Source organism: Onthophagus taurus, unplaced genomic scaffold (assembly GCF_036711975.1).
Source record: "Onthophagus taurus isolate NC unplaced genomic scaffold, IU_Otau_3.0 ScKx7SY_16, whole genome shotgun sequence".
Classification (NCBI taxonomy): Eukaryota; Metazoa; Arthropoda; class Insecta; order Coleoptera; family Scarabaeidae; genus Onthophagus; species Onthophagus taurus.
The window spans coordinates 992321-1014879 of record NW_027248941.1 but is presented as its reverse complement, the minus strand read 5'-3'; the positions used below and the strand labels follow the sequence as shown (position 1 = coordinate 1014879).

Below are 22559 nucleotides of genomic sequence, written 5' to 3'. Positions count from 1 at the left end.
ATGTAATAAATATATTAATTCTTTTTATATTACCCTTTAAAAGTTAAAACTATATAAAAATTAAAAAAAAATTAGGTTATGTATGTACCTTTCCGATTATTTATATCCAAATTAATTTAAATCCAATTAATTTAGTAATTTAGTAATCTATAATAATAAACAAAACAAAAGGATCATAATTATACAAGGATATTGAGAAAAAAATCATACTTATTTTTTAATAAATTTTAATTGAGGTTATGTTCTTCTTAAAAAAATTCCGCGAAATACGAATTAATCGCTTTCGGGTTCTTTTAATTGCGCGAGAAGGAGCGCCCTTTGCTTTTCGAGTTCGGTTTCGCTCAAATCGCCTCGGTGTCCATCCCCATCGGAAGTTCTTCTCGCTGCTCTTCGGGAGGAATGTTCATCAGTTGGACTCCTCTACACACAACACCAAATTTATAATAATTCCTCTACCTTTCAATTTATTTTAAACAATTAAATAATAATTATAAATTAAAATAAATATTTTGAGGTTAGGTACACACTTTTTAGGTTAATTTAGGTTTTATTAAACACAAAAAAGGGGTTTAACATATAAAAAAACAGGAACATTAAGTCTAAAAATAAATCGAAAAGAAAATAATTATAATAATAATTAAACGGGGGGGGAATTAAAAAGAAAATTAATTATGGGTAACTTACGGATGGACTTTTTCTTTTGTGTTTTTTCTTCGATTTACGTTTTTTATATTCTTCGGTGCTCTCATCGGAAACGGGGGTCGCCGTTCGAGATCGGTGCTGTTTCTTTTTCTTTTCCGAATCGGAATCGGAGTTACTCGACGATTTATATTTTTTATTTTTTTTCGATTTTTTCGATTTCCTCGATCTTGAATGATGGTGACTACAAGATTCTTCCATTTCGTGTTGAAAATCCTTAAAAAAATTCATTAATTAATTCAAAATTTAAATAATTCATAAAAAAATTGAGGTTATGTATACATAACCTCAAATTTTTTTAAAAATTTGACAGTTCTCAAATTAACCTCACTTTTATTTAAAAATATTTACCTTATAAACTTTAGATCGTTCCGAATCGGATGCAAAAGCTTGAAACTCTTCCTCATTCGCCAATTTCTCTTTAACTTCATCCCAGGAGAGATCAAAATTAATGTTCATTTCTCGTAAAAGTTTTTTAAAATCGTTCTCTAATTTTTTGATTCTTTTATTTTCTTCTTTAAGGCGCTCCTTTTCTTTCGCCTCGGCTTTTTCGAGTAAAGAGTTGTAGGTTAATTTTACATTCCCGGCGTCTAACGAGGACGATTTTTTGTCTTCGCAAACGACCGTTGCGAATTGTTCGAAAGTTGTATCAACTCTAACTTCGAATTCTTTATTTTTAAGTATCTCTTTGATGATTCTTTTTTCGTCGTGGAAGCGCCCCTTTAAATTTTCGACGTAAAATTTAAATAAATCAAGGGGGGTGGTTCCGTTTTGCCCCAACATAGCTGAAAATCGGACATCCGCCGAAATAATCGGATATAACTCCACCCAAAGTGACATCGAAGTTAATTTCCCTTCTTCGTGTAACGTGTTTAATAAATTAATGAATTGATCGCGATTTTTTCGACATTGTCGCTTTTGGCGCTTCTTTTCCCGCTCTTTTTCCTCGACTTCTTCTTTTTCTAATTCTCTGATGTGCTCCTCGAAGGCGATTAAAGCATCCTCTTTATCCATGGCAAGTAAATTAACGTCGTTTTTGAAAGTCTCGTTTCCTAAAAGCATGCTTTGGGCTTCATTCCAAGTCGTATCATACTTAATTTCCATCATATTATCTAAAACTTCCCTTAATTTCTTCATGTTTCTTTTTTTTAACACTTTTCCCTCCTCCTTTTCTCGCTTAGCAAGCGCAAACATGACGTCTTCGTAAATATCGCGTCTATCTGAGTCGCTTACTGCGTTCCAAAGATCCATTGTAGAAAACATTTCATCACACCGGTAATATTTAGTGGCTGAGGTGATCCGATCGGTGGTTAATAAAAACTGTTCGAGATTCTCCTTCGATTTTTTCGCCCTCAATCGACTCTCTTCTTTCTCATCTTTTTGTTTTTGCGTTTTATACGCGTTAAAAACTTGTTTTCGTTCGTTGAAACGTTTTAGTGATTCGTATCGGGGGTCGTGTTGAATTATTTTTATGCATTGCTCCCAAGATGCGTTCGAAGGAACGTTGTTGTCTTTTAACAACTCTTTAAAGGCTTCCATCGCCTCTTTTTTATCTTTATAAACTTTCGGTTCAGGGGTTGAGTTGCGAGAGTCTTTTATTGGAAGCTCGGGGTGAATCGAAGGGTTTGAGTCTTCGTCAGGCTTTGGGGGAGGAATTGGGAGCGAAATTGCAGCTAATGTTGCAGCCATTGAAGCTTCTAACGCACTTTTCCCACCGGGGCTTGCACCTAAAATTAAAAATAATTAATTCATTAAAATAATATCTTTTTTGTTATTACTCGAAGTCGTATTTGGCGAAACCGTCGATAAATTTGTTGTGGGGAACGTCGTTAAAGGACTTGACTCATTGGGAGAAACATTTTTTTTATCCTCAGCTGCAATTTTATTTTTTATTTCTTCTAATTCCGGCGGAATCGTCCAACGGGACTCTTTCGTGTTAACATTATTATAATAAATCTTTCCATTATCTGTTGTGTATTCTTTCCAGGGGCATTGCGATAATAATAACTAAAAAGAATCACTTTAAACAAAAAAAAAACTTTATTATTCTTTTTACCTCGGAAGGTGTTTTTAAAACATCCGGTTTTTGCCACAAACTCTGCTTCGTCACCGCGTTATAATAATAAGTCCTCCCATCGGGTGCTTTATGTTCCGACCATTGCTCTTGTTGGGTGCTCGAACCCGCCGGGGGTGGATAATTTCCGAATCCGGGGGGTGGGACGCTAAATTGCGTAATCATCGGGGGGAAAGCCCCGATTGGGGGTAATAACGGCGGCGTTCCAATTCCAGCGGGGGCTACAAACCCAGGCGGGGGGATATTGGGTAAGCTAGGATCCTAAAAGAAATTTTTTTTTTATTTTTGAGGTTATGTTTTTTTACAGGGATAAGTAAACATAACCTAACTTTTTTTTAAAACAAATTTTCGGTACTAACCATAACTTTATGAAGCTTATTTTTTTGATTTATCGATTTAAATTGGAATTAAGCACCATTTAAACGCTGTTTCATCACGTTTCAATGCTTATTTTTGCAATAATAAACTTAATAAATAAACCACACTTTTGACAGGTTCGCTTACATAAAAAGATTATAGCGCCATCTACATTATTGATTTTAAATTAAATTAATTAAATAATAAATTTTGTTATTACTTATTTAATTAAGTTTATGACCTAAACAACTAATTTGATTAATAAAGCTAATAAAAGCGTAATTAAATTAATATAAATAAATAAATGTTTTACCAGTCAAAAGATAAACATTAATGAAGCGCCATCTCGCGGTGAAAAATTTCTTAATAATTAAAATTAATTATTTATTTATTTATTTGTATATGGAGGCTTTATTATTTTTTAATATACGAAATATGACACTATTTCCTCCTTTTAATTATTTATTTCGATTTATTTCTAAACCATTATATACATGTCAAATCAGGGTATTACAAATTTCGAGAAAAAAAGTTTTTCTCATTCTTACAGCCTGTATATGTTCAAATTAAAATCTGAATAAAAATTTCTATCGCAGGATTATTACCGAAGAATCAACCTTTCGATCAAAAAAAGAATCATCAAAATCGAATGCGCGGTTCGCAAGAAAAGCTTTGAAGTTTTGGCTAATTTATAGTGGCCGGTTTTTTTTGCCGGTCAGTTTATACAGGATGATTCACATAAGAAGAGACACAGAGCAGGGATATGTAGAGGACAATGAATTAAGATGATTTAACGCAACTTATCTCTATACTAAGTTGTACCCCTGAGGAGTTATAGGCCTTCAAAGTTGGCTCTTACATTTTTAAAATATTGAATATCTTTGTAATACATTAAGCTAGAAAAGCCAAATTTGGTATATGTTATGAGTGTATTGAGGGTATTAATGGGTAGCAAGTTGAGACCAATTGAGGCATTTTATTTCAATATGTCGCCAATTTTATTCCAATAATTCAATCATTTTATGCACTGGTATATTAGTAAACAATAATTGTATGTCAAAACTCACTATATCCATCATTCAAATCTTCTGTATTTAATGATTTTATTTTCTCCTTTAATTCCTAAACACTTTTAACATCAAATTCATTTAATAAATTTAATGATTTATTCAAGAACTTTGCTAATTGATTGGTAGGTCCATTAATATTATTTATTATAGGTCTCAAAGGTTTATCATCTTTATGTATTTCGAGCAATCAATGAATCTTAGGGGTTGTATAATGCATTGGGGCTAATTGTAATTTGAGATTTTTATCCATTTCATTTTTTCCAAATTTTTTTAAATAGTCGTTAATTTTGACTACTAAGTTAGGTCCAGGATCTGCCCTCATTGTACATTATATTGTTTCTTATAAAGTATGATTAATTGTTTAGTCTTATCTAATTTTATTACTACTATATCTTTGTTATTTAATAAGAATTTTTTGAAAATGTTGTGCTTTTCTTCTTTATGTTTATATAGAAAGTTAGTTATTTCATTAACTATATTATTTGTTGCGTTTATGTGGTTATCAACTGTGTTTATCTTAGTAAAAATTCTTTCTACATCCGCAAACAGTTCTATTATGTCTTTATGTAACGTTCTTTTACATTTTCTTCTAATGCTACAAACCCAGACGGGAAGATATTGGGTAAGCTAGGATTCTAAAAGAAATTTTTTTAAATTTTGAGGTTATGTTTTTTTATAAGAATAAGTAAACATAACCTAACTTTTTTTTAATACTAATTTTCGGTACTAACCATAACTTTATGGGGCTTATTTTTTTGATTTATCGTTTTAAATTGGAATTAAGCACCATTTAAACGCTGTTTCATCACGCTTCAACGCTTATTTTTTCAATAATAAACTTAATAAACAAACCACACTTTTGACAGGTTCGCTTACATAAAATGATAATAGCGCCATCTACATTATTGATTTTAAATTAAATTCGTTAAATAAATTAATTTAATTAAATAATAAATTAATTTTACAACCTAAGTAACAAATTTGATTAATAAAAGCGCAATTAAATTAATATAAATTTAAATAAATGTTGTAGCAGTGAAAAGATAAATATTAATGAAGCGCCATCTTGCGGTGAAAAATTTTTGGCGGGATTTCTTAATAATTAAAATAAAAAAATTGTGGTTTAATGATTTTTATTGAAAAAAATGAGTTTTACACGATTTCAGATAGATCCTTACTAGAATAGATACACATAATGGGAGTAACAAAAGACATTTCGTCGATTTTGTTCCAACTATTTCTTACAACTAAACATATAAATTTTATTTTAGAGTCCCTTGAATTAAAATAATTACGAGAGACCAACGGGGCGCGTTTTACACTTAATAAGATTCTTAAACGGTAAAAGAAACTAATAACGCAATGGCAACGGAAGAATTAGTGCCCGAAAGTGATGATTACGAACAAAAAGAAAATAAATTATCATTCCAATTTGAGAACACGAAAAGATTGATATAAATAGTAAAGTAATACAAAGAAAATTAATGAGGGACGATTCGCCTATCGTTGGCTGTTAAAATTTTTTACTTTACGGTTAAAGAAATCTAATCATCGTCTTCTTCTTCGTTAGCATCATTTTCTTCACCATCTTCTTCCGCCGATTCCTTAGCTTCTTCACGTTTAGGTCTTCCTCTCCGCCCTAAACATAATTAAGAAGTTAATAATCAAAAAAATCGTTTGAGGTTAGATTTAAAACATTACCTAGTCCTTTTGGTTTGGTGACTTTGGCGGCACCGTGAGCGTTTTTCTTTTTGGTGGAGCCTTTCGGCCGCCCCCTGCCTCGTTTCACCGGTGTAGCCCCATCTTCAGTGTCGCCGGCACCACTTTCGACGGGCTTGGTCTCCTTGCGGGGCCGTTTTTTCGATTCTTTTTCAACTTCAATCTTTTCCGTTTTCTTTTCAGCTTTACGGCCGCGTTTGGTTGGTTCGTCCGACATTTTTTTCCCAATAACTATTAATGTTTAAACCTAAAAATAAATAATTAATAAAAAAAATTTGAGGTTAGGAAATAAAAAAACAAAAAAAAGCCGTTGAGCGTCGAAAGAAACAAATGCGCGCCATTTATAAAATAATAGAATATTAAAATTCCGGTATACACCCAAATAATTTCCGGGAAAATAGGCGCTTTTTGCTTGGGCCGCGTTTAAAATCGGAAAAGTGCGAAAATTTCGTATTTTTTTGCGCCATCAACGAGCCCCATCGAGGTTTATTAATCGAGAAATTAATTTTTGCGTTAAGATGACGCCGAAATCAAGCGAGCCGGGTAGGATATAGTGACGCCATATATACGAGAATATATTTTACCTGAATTTATTACGCGCGAACCGTAAAAACAAATCGGATGAACCGAATCGGATAAAATCGAGCGAAAAAACTATTATTTTTATCACCAAACCCCCGATTGAACAAAAAATCGTACGAATTTATATTAAATTTTAACTGGAAACGAGAAATCGACTTACCACGTTGGGGATCAAGCAGGTCTGTGGTGCTTACAAAGCGTTCCACCAGGCGGCGACAACTCTAACCCCGCCAAACAAACAACCAATCAGCGCGGAGAACTTTATGTCAGAAAATAAACACAACTTTATACGAAAACGACTTTCTAAAGGTATAATCATAAACTTAAATTAATTTTATCGTTACATTTTTATTATTTCGGCGATTCCATTGCGTTTCTTTTAATTAATTAATTTTATTCCGTTTTAATCGCTCCAAATCGCGGTTTTTACGAAGCGTTATCGAATTAAGCGATAATTCTTATTGTTAGCGGTAAGTTTCGTTATTCGATCCATCATTCAACGCGAAAACTTATCAATTTCGCCAGAATTTTCGTCACAATTCAATTAATTGATAAAATTAATTTTGACATAACCTCAATCTTTATCTGTCAAAGCAAAAAAAAAATAATTAATATTAATTTCGTCCTAACCCCTAAAACAATAAAAAAAAACGTTCTTATTTCATCTTAGAATCACATTTAGATTCCGAATCGCCCGAAAATGTCGCGAAAAAAGGATATCTCCGTAAGTAAACACCCAACATAACCTCACTTTACCTCATAAACGTTAATTTTTAGCGAGAAGAAATAGCGAAACAATTCCTTCTTCCCGAACGCCAATCGAAAATCGATACCCTCCTCAAACAAGACGGTCAAGCTTATTGTATTTGTCGCTCTTCCGATAGTTCGCGTTTTATGATAGCTTGCGATGCGTGCGAGGAATGGTACCACGGTGATTGTATCAGTATCTCCGAAAAGGAGGCTAAATTAATAAAGCAGTACTTTTGTATTCGTTGCACTGAAGAAGATAACACCCTACAAACGCGTTGGAAAACAAAGCGGGAAGAAAACGCCTCATACAAAGATAATAAAGAGCGGGATAAAACCAAAAAACGAAAAGAACGCGAACCCAAACCGGATAAGAAGCAAAAAAAATGCGGGGATTGCATGGGGTGTTATCGCACGGAAGATTGCGGCCGCTGCGATGTTTGTACCCGAAAACACAAATACGGAAAAAGCGTTAAAGATCGTTGTAAACAAAGAGTTTGTGTTAATTATGGAAATCGAAGGAAACGGAGGGATTCGGGCTCCGATAACGAACCCCCTGGAAACGCCCACCTCCAAACAGATTATGCCCGACAATGTTACGGCCCCGCTTGCAAAAATAGCGCTCGATTTGGCTCAAAATATTGCTCGGATACTTGCGGGCATCGTTTAGCAACGAATCGAATTTACCAAGTCCTTCCCCAACGCATTCAAGAGTGGGCCCTAAGCCCCTGTTTGGCGGAAGAAAAAAACATTAAAAATCTCGAAGAGGTTAGAAAACAACAAATGGAGGTGCAAAGGATTTTGCATGAACTCGATAAACGCCATCGCGAATTAGACTTAATCATAGAAAGAGCCCGAAATGCTTTAATCGACCCAAACGCCGAGTACGAACATGAAGATGAATCTGAAATGTCGATGTATTGCATCACTTGTGGGCACGAAATCCATTCGAAAACGGCTATTAAGCATATGGAGAAATGTTTTAATAAATACGAATCTCAAGCTTCGTTTGGTTCCGTTTATAAAACTCGTATTGAAGGAAATAACATGTTTTGCGACTTTTTTAACCCAATAAACAAAACTTATTGCAAACGGTTAAGGGTGTTATGCCCAGAACATTGCAAAGACCCCAAAATTGGGGAAAACGAAGTTTGCGGGTGCCCCCTGGTTACGAACGTTTTCGATTTAACCGGCGAATTCTGCAGGGCTCCCAAAAAAAGCTGTACTAAACATTACGTTTGGGAGAAATTGCGCAGAGCCGAGGTTGATTTGGAACGAGTCAGACAATGGCTTAAAATGGATGAGTTACTCGAAAAAGAACGCCAAATTAGGCAGAGCATGGCATCGAGAGCCGGGGTTTTAGCTTTGATGCTTCATTCCACTTATAACCACGAAGTTATGGAAGAAATTACAAAGGCAAGTCAACAAGATCAACATGCGATGCAACGAGAATTATCGAGACGATTTAGAAAACGTATGGGGAACTCTAAAACACGTGTTTCTTAATTTAAAGTTAAAATTAATGTTTTAATAATAAAATAAAAGGTTTTTTTGATGAAAATTTTATTATTTGAGGTTATGTGTCAAAATTGAGTTATTGTTACATAGATGGCGCTTAAAGAAATTTAATTTAAAAGTTATTTATTATTATTAATGCAAAATTTAGTGATAAATTAACTTAATTAAGTGATAAATTATTATTTAAATCATTTTTTTGTATATTAAAAAATACGTTTATTTATATTTTAAATTTAAAAAAAATTTCGGATTAAAGCGCCCTCTAAAGGACGCAAACCACGATTGCGTGTTGATTTTATTTGTACTTAAATAATTTTTTAATTAAATAATCGAGCTTAAAATGGATAAATTACTTGAAAAGAAACGCCAAATCAGGCAGAGCATGGCATCGAAAGATTCTTCATTCCACTTATAAACACGAAATTATGGAAAAAATTACAAAGGCAAGTCAACAAGATCAACATGCGATGCAACGAGAATTATCGAGACGATTTAGAAGACGTATTGAGAACTCTAAAATACGTGTTTCTTAATTTAAAGTTAAAATTAATGTTTTAATTATAAAATAAAAGGTTTTTTTGATGAAAATTTCTTTTTTTGAGGTTATATGTCAAAGTTGAGTTATTTTTATATAGGTGGCGCTTAAAGAGGTATGATTTAAGAGTAATATTAATGTTGTTAATGCAAAATTTAGTGATAAATTAACTTAATTCAGTGTCAAATTATTATTTAAACCGTTTTTTTGTATATTAAAAAATACGTTTATTTATATTTTAAATTTAAAAAAATTCGGATTAAAGCGCCCTCTAAAGGACGCAAACTACGATTGCGTGTTAATTTTATTTGCACTTAAATAATTTTTTAGTTAAATAATTAAATAATCGTGCTTAAATTGGATGAATTACTCGAAAAGGAACGCTAAATCAGGCAGAGTATGCCATCGAGAGCTGGGGTTTTAGCATAGATGTTTAATTCCACTTATAACCACGAAGTTATGGAAGAAATTACAAACGTGCAACTTTGCAACGAGAATTATCGAGACGATTTAGAAAACGTATTGGGAATTCTTAAAATTAAAATTAATGTTTTAATTATAAAATAAAAGGTTTTTTGATGAAAAAACTTTTTGTTGAGGTTATGTGTCAAAATTAAGTTATTCTTACATAGATGGCGCTTAAAGAAATTTAATTTAAAAGTAATTAAATATCATTAATTCAAAATTTAGTGATTAATGAACTTAATTAAGTGTCAAATTATTATTTAAATCATTTTTTTGTATATTGAAAAATACGTTTATTTATATTTTAAATTTAAAAAAATTTTGGGTTAAAGCGCCCTCTAAAGGACGCAATCCACAATTGCGTGTTAATTTTGTTTTTACTTAAATAATTTTTTTACTAAATAATTAATAATAATCGTGTTTTAAACTAAAAATGAATGAAAATATGGAGATTGATGCCCCAAGCGATGTTGGAGCCTCCGCGAATGTTGAAGGAACCCCTACGGAGGACGTTATCGTGTTAGACGACGATGAAGGTAAACATAACCTAACTTTTTGTCACAAATATAATTTCCTTTTTCAGTTTGCGATTTAACCACAATAAAAACGGCGAATAAATGCTTAAATTACGCCTGTAGAAGTGGCGAAAACATGATAAAACCCCCAAGTTTTTGCCTCTCTTATTACCGAGTCAAAACAAAATTAAGCAAAAAACAACAAATTTGTGTAGAATGTTACAACGAAGCCGTACAACATTACGATACATTAGCGCAAGCCGTATTCTCTGGGGTGGCTATTTGCAGCATTGAAACTCCTTATAAAAACGATGTGTTTGAAATTCTCGATTCGGACAGCGATTCCGGAGGAGAAGAAGTAATCGATCCAAAAACGATGAGTTTTTTAGAAGAGAATTTCGACGAAACTTTAAATAAAGTAATAACCACTTACAATTTCAACGAACAATACGAAAAGTGTTTAAAACAATTAAGCAAAGATTGCACACGAGTTCAAGAAAAATTTAATGAGGTTAAAAACGTTTATTCCGAGATACGAACCGACACAGACGGTATGATTTTTGAGTTATCCAATTTAATGAGACCGGATATTCACGAATTATCCCCCATTGAAATCAACGATGACATAAACGATGTGTTAAGAAACACCGAATTGATCAATCAAACCAATAACACACAAACGATCATCTCAAAACTTCCTAATATATCACCAAAACCTCAAAATTTCGTTCAAAAACCACTAAATAAACTCCCCGAAACCACATTATCATCGGTAACTTCACCGAACGTCGCTTCAATCACCCAATTAACCGGAGAAGTCGTTTTAATCCCATCTGATTTACCCCCAAAAGGCCCCATTATAAAACAAACCATAAAAACAGGCGAAACTTATTACACAAATCGTTTTGAAATCATTGGAACTTGGGTTAAGGGGACCTTAACAGGAATTTTCGCCCCTAATAAGTACGAAATAACCATAGTGAGTCGACAAAAAACGATTAAACGCATGGTTACAGGGAAAGAATTGGCTTATTCGACCCCATGTAACGTCCAAATTGGACTTGGAACTCGCGTAATAGCCGTTTTTAGGGAATCGACGAATATGGGGGAGATGAAAAAGAATAAAAAATGCTCGTTTTATCCCGGGATTATCGCCGAACCGCTTCAATTAAGCAATAAGTATCGATATTTAATTTTTTTCGATGACGGTTATGCGCAGTACGTTAGTCATAATCACGTTCATCTTATTCATGAAGCTAGTAGCGATGTTACCGAGGATATTAATGTTAATGCGAGGGCTTTTGTTAGGAAGTATCTTGAGAATTATAAAAATCGAGCTTTGGTTAAGTGTCTTAAAGATCAAACTGTGAGGACGGAATATAATGGTAATTAAATTTAATTTTTAAGGCGGGAGGGTCAATACATCATAATATTTATGATTTTAAGGTAATAAAAGTTGTTTGATGTCGAAAAGTTGCTCAATAACTCGTTGTGTACCGTGAAGTCGTTTTGTATCGTTTTTCTGCTTTATATTTGAAAAGTTAACTTAATTATAGTTCAAGCCGCGATACAGTGGTAATTAATATATTAGTGTATGCAGGAGTAAGTGCCTCAGCAAAAAAATTTAAACTTACCGGACTGTTTTCTGCTATTTCTGACGTAGTTGTTTGTAGAAGATGTAAGGAAAAATTATCATTCGGACAAAGAGGACTTGGATTTAATACCCGCACTATATTCATAGATTCAAGATGAGACTACACTTCGCTTTGAGACTACTGGGAGTTGCTTGAGAAGAAATAAACATTTTTTGTGGCATAATAATCTTGGAAGCAAAAAATTATATGAAGGCATAGTGCAGCATATTAAATAAGATCTGTTTTAACCATTAGTAGTGATGGTTATTGGAAAAAGTGTGGATTACTTCTCTTTATAGTGTAATTACACTGATAATGTGGAATACTACTGTATAACTATTGCCCCTCAAGCAGAAGTTCTTGCTATAAACTTCTGCACCGCTTTGAACCTACAGAAGGGACAAAAAGGTGCATCCATAAACATTTTCACAGACAGTCGGGCCGCCTTAAAGGCAATTCAGGCCTACACGTGTGGCTAGAGAGTGCACCAACAACCTGAGAGAACTCGCTAGGGGCAATGATGTTACCCTATGGTGGGTTCCAGGTCACAGCAACATTGAAGGCAATGAGAAGGCCGACAAGCTGGCCAAAGAGGCAGCAAACACGCCCTTCATTGGACCCCAACCTGGATGTGGACTACAAAAAAGCCACCTAAAACAAATAATCAACAACTGGGAGGCTTCACAGATAGCCTTACGCTGGAAAGAACTTCCAGGTCACAGACAAGCGAAGAGTATGATAACTCCGTCGCAAAACAAAACCAAAGAGGTTTTATTCCTCAGCAAAGGGGATCTAAGAACGCTCTCAGGCTACCTAACCGGCCATGTGCCCCTAAAATACCACCTCTTCCACATATGCAACGACGAGTCAGAAACTGCTGAACATATACTGTGCAATTGCGTCGCCAGAGGCCGTCTAAGGCACAACGTCTTCGGTAAAACTCCCCTGTTACCTACCGACATAAAGGTTCAAGACCTCAGGACAATACTAAGGTTCATTAAGGACCTACATTTGCCCTAAACCTTTGGAGGGCTAAAGTTACAATATAACGAAATTTTGTTATATTCTTTATATAAACCACTTGCAACATGGATCTACATTCTAATAATAATAATAACTATTGCCTCAAAAACAAATATTTACATAAATATGAATATATCTTCAAGATTAAAGATATCTTCCAAGATATAGACCAAGGGAGGGGCACGACGCTATACTGGTATAGTCTCCGATTTTTCTGGTGGTTTTTATGACTTAATTGCAGTCATATTACGAAACAAAGACGGGGTTATAAACAGGTAGTTGACGAACCCCAAACTCCGGCGTGAGTTGTTCAGGTCCGCATTAACGGAAATTACAAAAACATAATATTTAAAAACAATATTAATATAATTCGTGAGGAATATAATAAAATTTCATCCGATTTGTGGTCGCAGTGCGTATAGTCTTCCACACGGCGATCGGTTTTTATGACTCTGTCACTTTCCTACTGTAGTTGTAAAACTAACAAAGACGGGGTTGTAACAGGTAGTTCCCCATTGTAAAATGCTGGGATTCCTCACTCAGGGCGGCATTAAGGACCACACTTTACTGGCAAATTGTAGAAAAATAATAGGGTCCTATATAAATACTCATTATTCTCTTATTTGTTGTGTTTCTAATATTAAGTACATATTTTTTCTAAGAAATGTTTTGAGGAGGCATGCATTGTCTACTTACAAAAGAGAGCGGAGAATAATTAGTTTCTTTAAAATTTTGTTATTCTATTATTTAGACATTCCTAAAAGTAATATCTTTTTCTAAGTTTTTTCTAAAAAATGTAAGTTCTACCCTGTCCTTGTATGACTGTCATAAGTCTTTTCAGGTACTCGAGGGGGCAAAAATCACCCCGGCTTTTATTTATGACTGTCATAAAGACCGATCTGGATGTGGAAGAGTATAAAACACGTGGAAGATGTCGCCACGTGTACAGCGTTTTATTATTAGTGTTGATGATTCTTGTAATGACGACAGCTTAGAATGCGCGGAAAGTGACTACTGTTATTATGATACTGCCGAAGAATCTTGAATTAACGACAATTGCCAGTTAGAAATGTTAAATAATTCAAATTGAAATAAAATAAAAAAAGAAGAGCGTCTCTGGACTTAGTTCGCTAGGAGAGCCTATCATGAATCATAAATCACTGCTGCAACTGTTTCTGAGGGTCATAAAAAACCAGAAAAATCGGAGACTAAAAAAGTAATACTAAATGATGTGCTAATAAAAGTGAGTGAATGAGCATACTTGAATTATGTTACGGATCGACAGTCAGTTACTACAAGTTACTACAAAAAAGTGCAGCAAAAGATAGATGAAAGGCGGACTAGAGAAGAAAACAAACACGTAAAGGTCAAGAAGAAGATAGTTGAAGAGATAGCAGATGTCGCCTAAAGGCATTTTTAAAACTTATTAAGCTAGCTGCATTGCGAACAATGGCAGGCAAATCGTTCCACAACGCAATCGACTGCACTGTAACAGATCTATGGTAGATTTCAGTACTATGGACTGGAAACATTAGCGTAGATTCGGATATTGATTGAGTGGGCAAGTCATGTGATGCTAGAAATTGGAAGGAATCTGACAAATAAGCAGGAGTATGGACAATTTTGTACAACATAATAAGCATATGAAATGATCTACGACTCCGACAAGTCATCATCTGCAGGTTGTTACGATATGGAGTAATGTGCCGAAGTTTTTTCAAAGTAAACTATCCTACAGACTCCCTGAACTAGTGGCCGTCAAGACATCGCCGAATCCATTACCACACCAAGATTTTTGACCGTATTAGAAAACGGAATAACGGTGTCGCCAAGCCTCAGATCCCTTGAAGGGTAGATAATAAATTAAAATAAGCCAGCAAGGGGCGAGTGCCAAATGCAATGGCTTGCGTTTTACCTGGATTCAGGTTAAGTCCATGAAGTCAAGTAGGCTAGAGAGATCGTTATTAAGATGCAACAAAGCATCCGGGAGGTTGTTAACAGTTGACGAAATATAAAGTTGAAGGTTATCTACATACAAATGATAGTTACACGAGATACCATCACTAATACTATTTATTACAATTGAGAAAGGACCCAACACACTGCCCTGAGGAACTCCATACTTGATGTCAACAGGAGAAGAGAGTACACATTCCACGCGGACACGTAAAAACCGATAGGAAAGGTAGGACTGGAACCAAGATACACAAGGAGAGGTACTATTATAACTATACTGTATACTACTCTGGAATTCCAATGGTATTTGACAGCATCAAAACACACTACCAATACTCACCAAACCACCTTTACACGAGAATCGTATATAAACATCAACCATTACAACATTTATCACACAATTTACCCGAGTAATGCGGCTCGAGGAGGAATGTTGACCACTATTTCAACAATACAATTAGTACTGAACAACACTAAATTGCAGTGGTAAAAGTATTAATGGCTTAATATCTGTAGGAGCAACGTACATACCACCGAGACATAATCTAATCTCAAAAGAGAAGATTATCAGGAAATTCTTGACAACAAATTTATACTTAGAGGAGACTTTAATGCAAAATATATATCTTGGTGTTCTCGCTTGACAGATACAAAAGGAAGAGAACTGAACCATGCAATAGGAAGTCAAGTTACTGTCCAACAAATATTTTTTATTACGAAAAATATATCGCTTAACTTCGTAAACATAGAAGAAGAGTTAGGGCTGAACTCAGATCACTCACCAGTAATTATTACTCTAAATAACAAAGTATGCACATTACATTACATTAATTGGCAGTGCCCAGTAAAGACATGCATTAGAACTTTTATGCTGCTACTTACAAGTCCTAAAATATTCCCGGGTTTGACAGTGGCGATGTTAATAAACACCTTAACATGTCTTATTCCAGGAGAATTAGTCCACAGTAGGCGAAGTCTCGCGAAGAGAAGAAATCTGACATGATAATAGAATAGTTCTGATAGCCTTTTGATTCTACATATCAAAACAGAAAAAAAGGTTGCTCAATACAATAAATTTATGGGCAACTAGTTATAGATAACTACAGGATTTCCATTAGATCAAAGAAGTGGACTTGGGTAAGGGGTGGATTTGCATTTCGAGGTATCAGGAGAAGGACGTTCATCTTCCCATAACTTGGCTTCAAGAGTACCAACGCAAGTGCGATTTGAACAAAGCAACAACTGTCAAAGTCAATCTGCATGAGTCCTGTTTTATTCACTTCCACCCAAGATAATGGACAATAAATAATTCCAATACATTTATTGTTAAAGTTTATGTTGATATGATTGATTTTATTGAAAAACATTGAACGAAAGTTGTAGCAAATTGTACCCTTAACACAATGTTTTGCTCCCAGATACATCAATACAGAGAATTTTTGAAAAATATAAAAATAAGAACTGTTAAAAAAAAATCAGTATTCGGAGCATGATACAGAAAAATTTTTACAACAAAAATTGTAGCAAATTGTACCCTTAACACAATGCCTTGTAACATTTTTGCTCCCAGATGCATCAATATAGAAAATTTTTGAAAAATATAAAAATAAGAAGTGTTAAAAAAAATCGGTTAAAAATAAACATTCTACAGGGGGTTGCTACAAAATTAGCAGTGGAGTTGAAAATATTTTTAAAAAAGTGTTTTTTATAGCAGATAATAATTTTAAAGAAATTTTGACCCCATGTATATTAAGACTATTCATCTCAATTTTTCATGTATTATCTACTCTAGAAGTCCTCAGCTTTTTTTTTGAATCACCCTGTATAATAATAAACTTTAAAATCAAAAATATTATGATGTACATAGCTTAAATTTAATAAAAAACGTCCATTTATTTAACCCTCCCCATTAATTAATTAATTAATTTTTGTTTATATAGGAAGATGGAGAGTTGCAACGGTTTTAAACGTTGATTGTTCGTTAGTTCAAGTTTATTTTGACGATATTAACCGTATCGAATGGATTTATAGGGGTTCGACGCGGTTTGGGCCAATGTTTGATTTAGAACAAGCCGCCGCAAATCGGCAACACAAACACAGATTTTCAAGGAAACCAAACGTAACGTTTTTGATTAATAATTTTTGAGGTTGTCATAAAAATGCGTTTATTTCGATAGGCCACGGGTCCCCACGTTGAATTTATACGAGAAGATGGCACGATTTGCAGTTCGGATAATCAGAGTCATCACGAACAACGATCTGTCGCTAGAAAAAGTACTGCCAAATCGATTTCAAGTAATTCTTCGAGTGTTGTTGTTCCAGAACAAGAAACTCCAACGACGAAGATAGTGGTTGGTTTTTTTTTTTAATTGAGTTAGGAACTTAGAATACATTATTTTCTTTTTTAGTATTACACCCCACGTCGTCAAAAACCAAAAACCAACACTTTTATCCCACATAATTGCAGCCCAGATTGTCGAACTTACATGTATTGTCCGTTAACTCGTATGAAAGGATACAGCCCGCTCGCAAAACCTCTCCTTTGCGGATTTTATCGCCTCCTTTACAAAGTTAAACACAAACTTAATTTCGTCATATACCGCGCGCCTTGCGGTCGTACCCTCCGAAATATAGCGGAAGTTCACCGATACCTCCAATTAACCCGCTCCGAACTCACCATAGATTTATTCGACTTCCACATCTACGTCCGTTGTTTGGCCGAATTCATGGTGGAAAGCAAAAGTATTCAAAATAAAGATTTATCGAACGGACTCGAGCAGTGTCCCATAACCGTTTGTAACTACGTTGATAAATCACTTTTAGACTTTTGCAATTACACCACGAAACGTCAACCGATGGTGGGTGTCGATTTAAATTTGGACCCGAATTTTTTGGTGTGTTGCGATTGCACCGATGATTGTTTGGATCGCTCGAAATGTGCGTGTTGGCAATTAACCTTACAATGTTTGAAATACATGGAAAAAGGAACCGATCCAAAATCCGTCGGGTACCAATACCGGAGACTTCTCGAACCGATTTTCTCCGGAATTTACGAATGTAATAGTCGTTGTCATTGTAGACACACCTGTTTGAATCGGGTCGTTCAAAACCCAATGCAACATAAGTTACAAGTTTTTAAAACTGACTCAAGGGGGTGGGGAATCCGATCTTTGAGTGATATCCCGGAAGGTTCATTCGTGTGTATTTATGCGGGATCACTTTTAACCGAAGAAATGGCGAATTTAGATGGGAAATCTTACGGGGATGAATACTTGGCCGAATTAGATTTTATCGAAACCGCTGAAAGAACGAAAGAAGATTACGAGGAGGATCCATATCGGGATGAAATTAAAAAGGAGAGGGTTGTCGAGGAACCTTCCGATAACGAAGAGGTTGTTGATGATTTTGAGGAAATTGTTACGAATCGAGAAGATCGCGATTTTGTCCCATCTCGCACCGTTCCGAGGAGAAGACATGGTTTTAGTATCGATGATCACGAAACGGGGATCCGATCGAGGTTGAGGAAACGAAATATTGAAGCTAATTTATTACAGGAGAAGAAAGCGGAAAAGGATGTTATTAAAATTGGGATTCTTGATGATGATGATACGGTGATGATCAGCGATGATGAGGATTATCGTAAGTAGAAAGTAGTATTAGTACCATACTGTTCAGAGGGAAATTAAATCCTCATATAAGTACACAGCGCCACCTAGCAAAAATATTAAAAAAATTCTCAAATAAAAATTGTTGCTAATTTGATTCTAATCAAAAATTATTTGAAACTTTTTTTGATATAATCACTCGTTATTGAGATAACCTCAAAAATATGATTTTTTTATGTCAGCGACATCTAGTGGTGGTATTGAAATTACGATCCGAACGATTTTAAGTCATATATTGGATAAATAACAATAATAATAAGTGTTATAGAATACCTTGATGTTCTTTCCGTACTATTCAGAGGGAAATTAAATTCTCATACGAGTACACAGCGCCACCTGGCAAAAATATTAAAAAAATTCTCAAATAAAAATTGTTGCTAATTTGATTCTAATCAAAAATTATTTGAAACGTTTTTTGATATAATCAATCGTTATTGAGATAACCTCAAAAATATGATTTTTTTATGTCAGCGACATCTAGTGGTGGTATTGAAATTACGATCCGAACGATTTTAAGTCATATATTGGATAAATAACAATAATAATAAGTGTTATAGAATACCTTGATGTTCTTTCCGTACTATTCAGAGGGAAATTAAATTCTCATACGAGTACACAGCGCCACCTAGCAAAAATATTAAAAAAATTTTCAAATAAAAATTGTTGCTAATTTAATTCTAATCAAAAATTATTTGAAACTTTTTTTGATATAATCAATCGTTATTGAGATAACCTCAAAAATATGATTTTTTTTATGTCAGCGACATCTAGTGGTGGTATTGAAATTACAATCCGAACGATTTTAAGTCATATATTGGATAAATAACAATAATAATAAGTGTTATAGAATACCTTGATGTTCTTTCCGTACTATTCAGAGGGAAATTAAATTCTCATACGAGTACACAGCGCCACCTAGCAAGAATATTAAAAAAATTTTCAAATAAAAATTGTTGCTAATTTGATTCTAATCAAAAATTATTTGAAACATTTTTTGATATAATCAGTCGTTATTGAGATAACCTCAAAAATGTTATTTTTTATATCAACGCCATCTGCTGGAAGTATTAATACTTCGTTTAGAACAATTTTAAGTCATATATTGGATAAATAATAATAATAATAAGTGTTAATACCCCTTAGAATACCTTAATGTTCTTTCCGTACTATTCAGAGGGAAATTAAATTCTCATACGAGTACACAGCGCCACCTAGCAAGAATATTAAAAAAATTTTCAAATAAAAATTGTTGCTAATTTAATTCTAATCAAAAATTATTTGAAACTTTTTTTGATATAATCAATCGTTATTGAGATAATCTCAAAAATGTTATTTTTTATATCAGCGCCATCTGCTAGTATTGAATTCTATTAAATTAAACAGCAGTAGATTTCTCACCATGTCTAAAACTCCAAATAATACAAAAAATACTTCTACCATATTCTATTTCATTACAAAACTAATTTTCCTGATTTTTTTTGCAAATTTTGGGTTGACCAGTATCTTTAATCAGTTTTATTTGAGCTAGAACAAATTCCTCATCATGTCTAAAACACCAAATAATACAAAAAAATACTTCTGGCATGTTCTATTTCATTACAAAATTAGTTTTTACATAATTTTTAGCAAATTTTGGGTTGACCAGAATCTTTAATCAGTATAATTTGAGCTACGACAGATTTCTCATCATGTTTAAAACACCAAATAATACAAAAAATATTTCTGCAATATCCTATTTCATTATAAAATTACCTTTTGTATGATTTTTTAGCAAATTTTGGGTTGACCAGAATCTTTAATCAGTTTAATTTGAGCTGCAGCAGATTCCTCATCATGTCTAAAACACGAAATAATTCAAAAAATATTTCTGCAATACCTTATTTCATTACAAAATTAACTTTTCTATGATTTTTTAGTAAATTTTGGATTGATAAGAATCTTTAATCGGTTTTATTTAAGCTAGAACAGATTCCTCATCATGTCTAAAACACCAAATAATACAAAAAAATACTTCTGGCATGTTCTGTTTCATCACAAAACTAGTTTCCATGATTTTTAACAAATTTTAGGTTGACCAGAATCTTTAATCAGTCTAATTTGAACTGTAGCAGATTTCTCATCATGTCTAAAACACCAAATAATTCAAAAAATACTTCTGCAATATCCTATTTCATTACAAAATTACCTTTTCTATGATTTTTTAGCAAATTTGGGTTGATAAGAATCTTTAATCAGTTTTATTTGAGCTAGAACAGATTCCTCATCATGTCTAAAACACCAAATAATACAAAAAAATACTTCTGGCATGTTCTATTTCATCTCAAAACTACTTTTCCATGATTTTTAACAAATTTTAGGTTGACCAGAATCTTTAATCAGTTTAATTTGAGCTGTAGCAGATTTCTAATCATGTCTAAAACATCAAACAATTCAAAAAATATTTCTGTAATATCGTATTTCATTACAAAATTAGCTTTTTTATGATTTTTTAACAAATTTTGGGTTGATAAGAATCTTTAATCAGTTGTATTTGAGCTAGAACAGATTCCTCATCATGTCTAAAACACCAAATAATACAAAAAAATACTTCTGGCATGTTCTATTTCATTACAAAATTTGTTTTTCCATAATTTTTAGCAAATTTTAGGTTGACCAGAATCTTTAATCAGTATAATTTGAGCTAGAACAGATTCCTCATCATGTCTAAAACACCAAATAATACAAAAAAATACTTCTGGCATGTTCTATTTCATTACAAAATTTGTTTTTCCATAATTTTTAGCAAATTTTAGGTTGACCAGAATCTTTAATCAGTATAATTTGAGCTAGAACAGATTCCTCATCATGTCTAAAACACCAAATAATACAAAAAATTACTTCTGGCATGTTCTATTTCATTACAAAATTAATTTTTCCATAATTTTTAGCAAATTTTGGGTTGACCAAAACCTTTAATCAGTCTAATTTGAGCTGTAGCAAATTTCGCATCATGTCTAAAACACGAAATAATTCAAAAAATATTTCTGCAACATCCTATTTCATTACAAAATTTGCTTTTCTATGATTTTTTAGCAAATTTTGGGTTGATAAGAATCTTTAATTAGTTTTATTTGAGCTACAACATTTTCCTCATCATGTCTAAAACAACAAATAATACAAAAAATACTTCTGGCATGTTCTATTTCATTACAAAATTAGTTTTTCCATAATTTTTAGCAAATTTTAGGTTGACCAGAATCTTTAATCAGTTTAATTTGAGCTAGAACAGATTCCTCATCATGTCTAAAACACCAAATAATACAAAAAATACTTCTGGCATGTTCTATTTCATTACAAAATTAATTTTTCCATAATTTTTAGCAAATTTTGGGTTGACCAGAATCTTTAATCAGTCTAATTTGAGCTGCAGCAGATTCCTCATCATGTCTAAAACACGAAATAATTCAAAAAATATTTCTGCAATATCGTATTTCATTACAAAATTACCTTTTTTATGATTTTTTATCAAATTTTAAGATTTCTCATTATTCTAATATTAAAAGAAGCATGTTTTAACACATTAATAAATAAAATTGTTTTAGCTCCAAGAGAACCCTCCAGTTTTAACCCAATGGGAGAGGTCGATGATAAAGATTCAAGAAAGTATAAATCCGTGAGAGAACTTCACGGCGAAGAAGAAACCGTTTATATCATGGATGCTAAAAGTACAGGAAACATAGGACGATTTTTAAATGTAATTATAAATTAAAATTAACTTTATTTATTATTAATATATATTTTTTAGCATTCTTGCGCTCCAAATATTTTCGTTCAAAACGTTTTCGTCGACACCCACGACCCGAGATTCCCTTGGGTGGCCTTTTTCACGATGGGGTACGTCAGAGCGGGTCAAGAATTAACTTGGAATTATAACTATGACATTGGGAGCGTCCCTGGAAAGGTTTTGTATTGTTTTTGCGGCACCAGCGAATGTAAAGGACGATTATTATAAACAAAAAAA

At 33.3% G+C, this 22559-nt stretch overlaps 4 protein-coding genes across 10 annotated transcripts in view; 2 read left to right on the top strand and 2 right to left on the bottom strand.

Annotated features, from left to right (window-relative positions):
• Positions 1–210: 210 nt before the first annotated feature.
• Positions 211–5107, bottom strand: LOC111417038 (pre-mRNA processing factor 40). Its single transcript, XM_071201087.1, has 7 exons — positions 4932–5107; positions 4198–4835; positions 2756–3034; positions 2478–2706; positions 1051–2426; positions 685–915; positions 211–420 (listed from the first exon to the last, which is right to left on the bottom strand). Exons 2-7 carry the CDS (start codon positions 4207–4209, stop codon positions 274–276), a joined length of 2274 nt encoding a protein of 757 aa, XP_071057188.1. The 5' UTR covers positions 4210–4835; positions 4932–5107; the 3' UTR covers positions 211–273.
• Positions 5108–5316: 209 nt separating this feature from the next.
• LOC111417037 (D1 chromosomal protein) lies at positions 5317–6724 on the bottom strand. 2 transcript variants are annotated; one of them, XM_023049189.2, is made up of 3 exons: positions 6662–6724; positions 5902–6166; positions 5317–5839 (listed from the first exon to the last, which is right to left on the bottom strand). In XM_023049189.2, exons 2-3 carry the CDS (start codon positions 6134–6136, stop codon positions 5745–5747), a joined length of 330 nt encoding a protein of 109 aa, XP_022904957.1. In that variant the 5' UTR covers positions 6137–6166; positions 6662–6724; the 3' UTR covers positions 5317–5744. The 2 variants fall into 2 exon arrangements, with proteins under 2 accessions (XP_022904957.1, XP_022904958.1); XM_023049190.2 differs by having other exon boundaries at positions 6504–6684.
• LOC111417035 (CXXC finger protein 1) lies at positions 6707–9354 on the top strand. 4 transcript variants are annotated; one of them, XM_023049184.2, is made up of 3 exons: positions 6707–6810; positions 7172–7225; positions 7279–9354. In XM_023049184.2, the coding sequence occupies exons 2-3, from the start codon at positions 7202–7204 to the stop codon at positions 8752–8754; spliced, it is 1500 nt and encodes a 499-aa protein (XP_022904952.2). In that variant the 5' UTR covers positions 6707–6810; positions 7172–7201; the 3' UTR covers positions 8755–9354. The 4 variants fall into 4 exon arrangements, with proteins under 4 accessions (XP_022904952.2, XP_022904956.2, XP_022904955.2 ...); XM_023049188.2 differs by having other exon boundaries at positions 6712–6810; positions 7184–7225; XM_023049187.2 differs by lacking the exon at positions 6707–6810 and adding an exon at positions 6837–6971 and having other exon boundaries at positions 7184–7225.
• Positions 9355–10112: 758 nt separating this feature from the next.
• LOC111417041 (SET domain bifurcated histone lysine methyltransferase eggless) overlaps positions 10113–22559 on the top strand; it is a 33335-nt gene continuing 20888 nt past the window's right edge. For all 3 annotated transcript variants that reach the window (XR_002706640.2, XR_011642249.1, XM_023049196.2), the window contains exons 1-7: positions 10113–10302; positions 10350–11666; positions 16835–17013; positions 17072–17245; positions 17303–18533; positions 22141–22292; positions 22344–22559. Coding sequence is in view for 1 of the 3 variants with exons in the window: in XM_023049196.2 (XP_022904964.2) it covers positions 10200–10302; positions 10350–11666; positions 16835–17013; positions 17072–17245; positions 17303–18533; positions 22141–22292; positions 22344–22550 (3363 nt within the window). In the remaining 2 variants the exon portion in view is untranslated. The remainder of the gene's footprint in view (positions 10303–10349; positions 11667–16834; positions 17014–17071; positions 17246–17302; positions 18534–22140; positions 22293–22343) is intronic.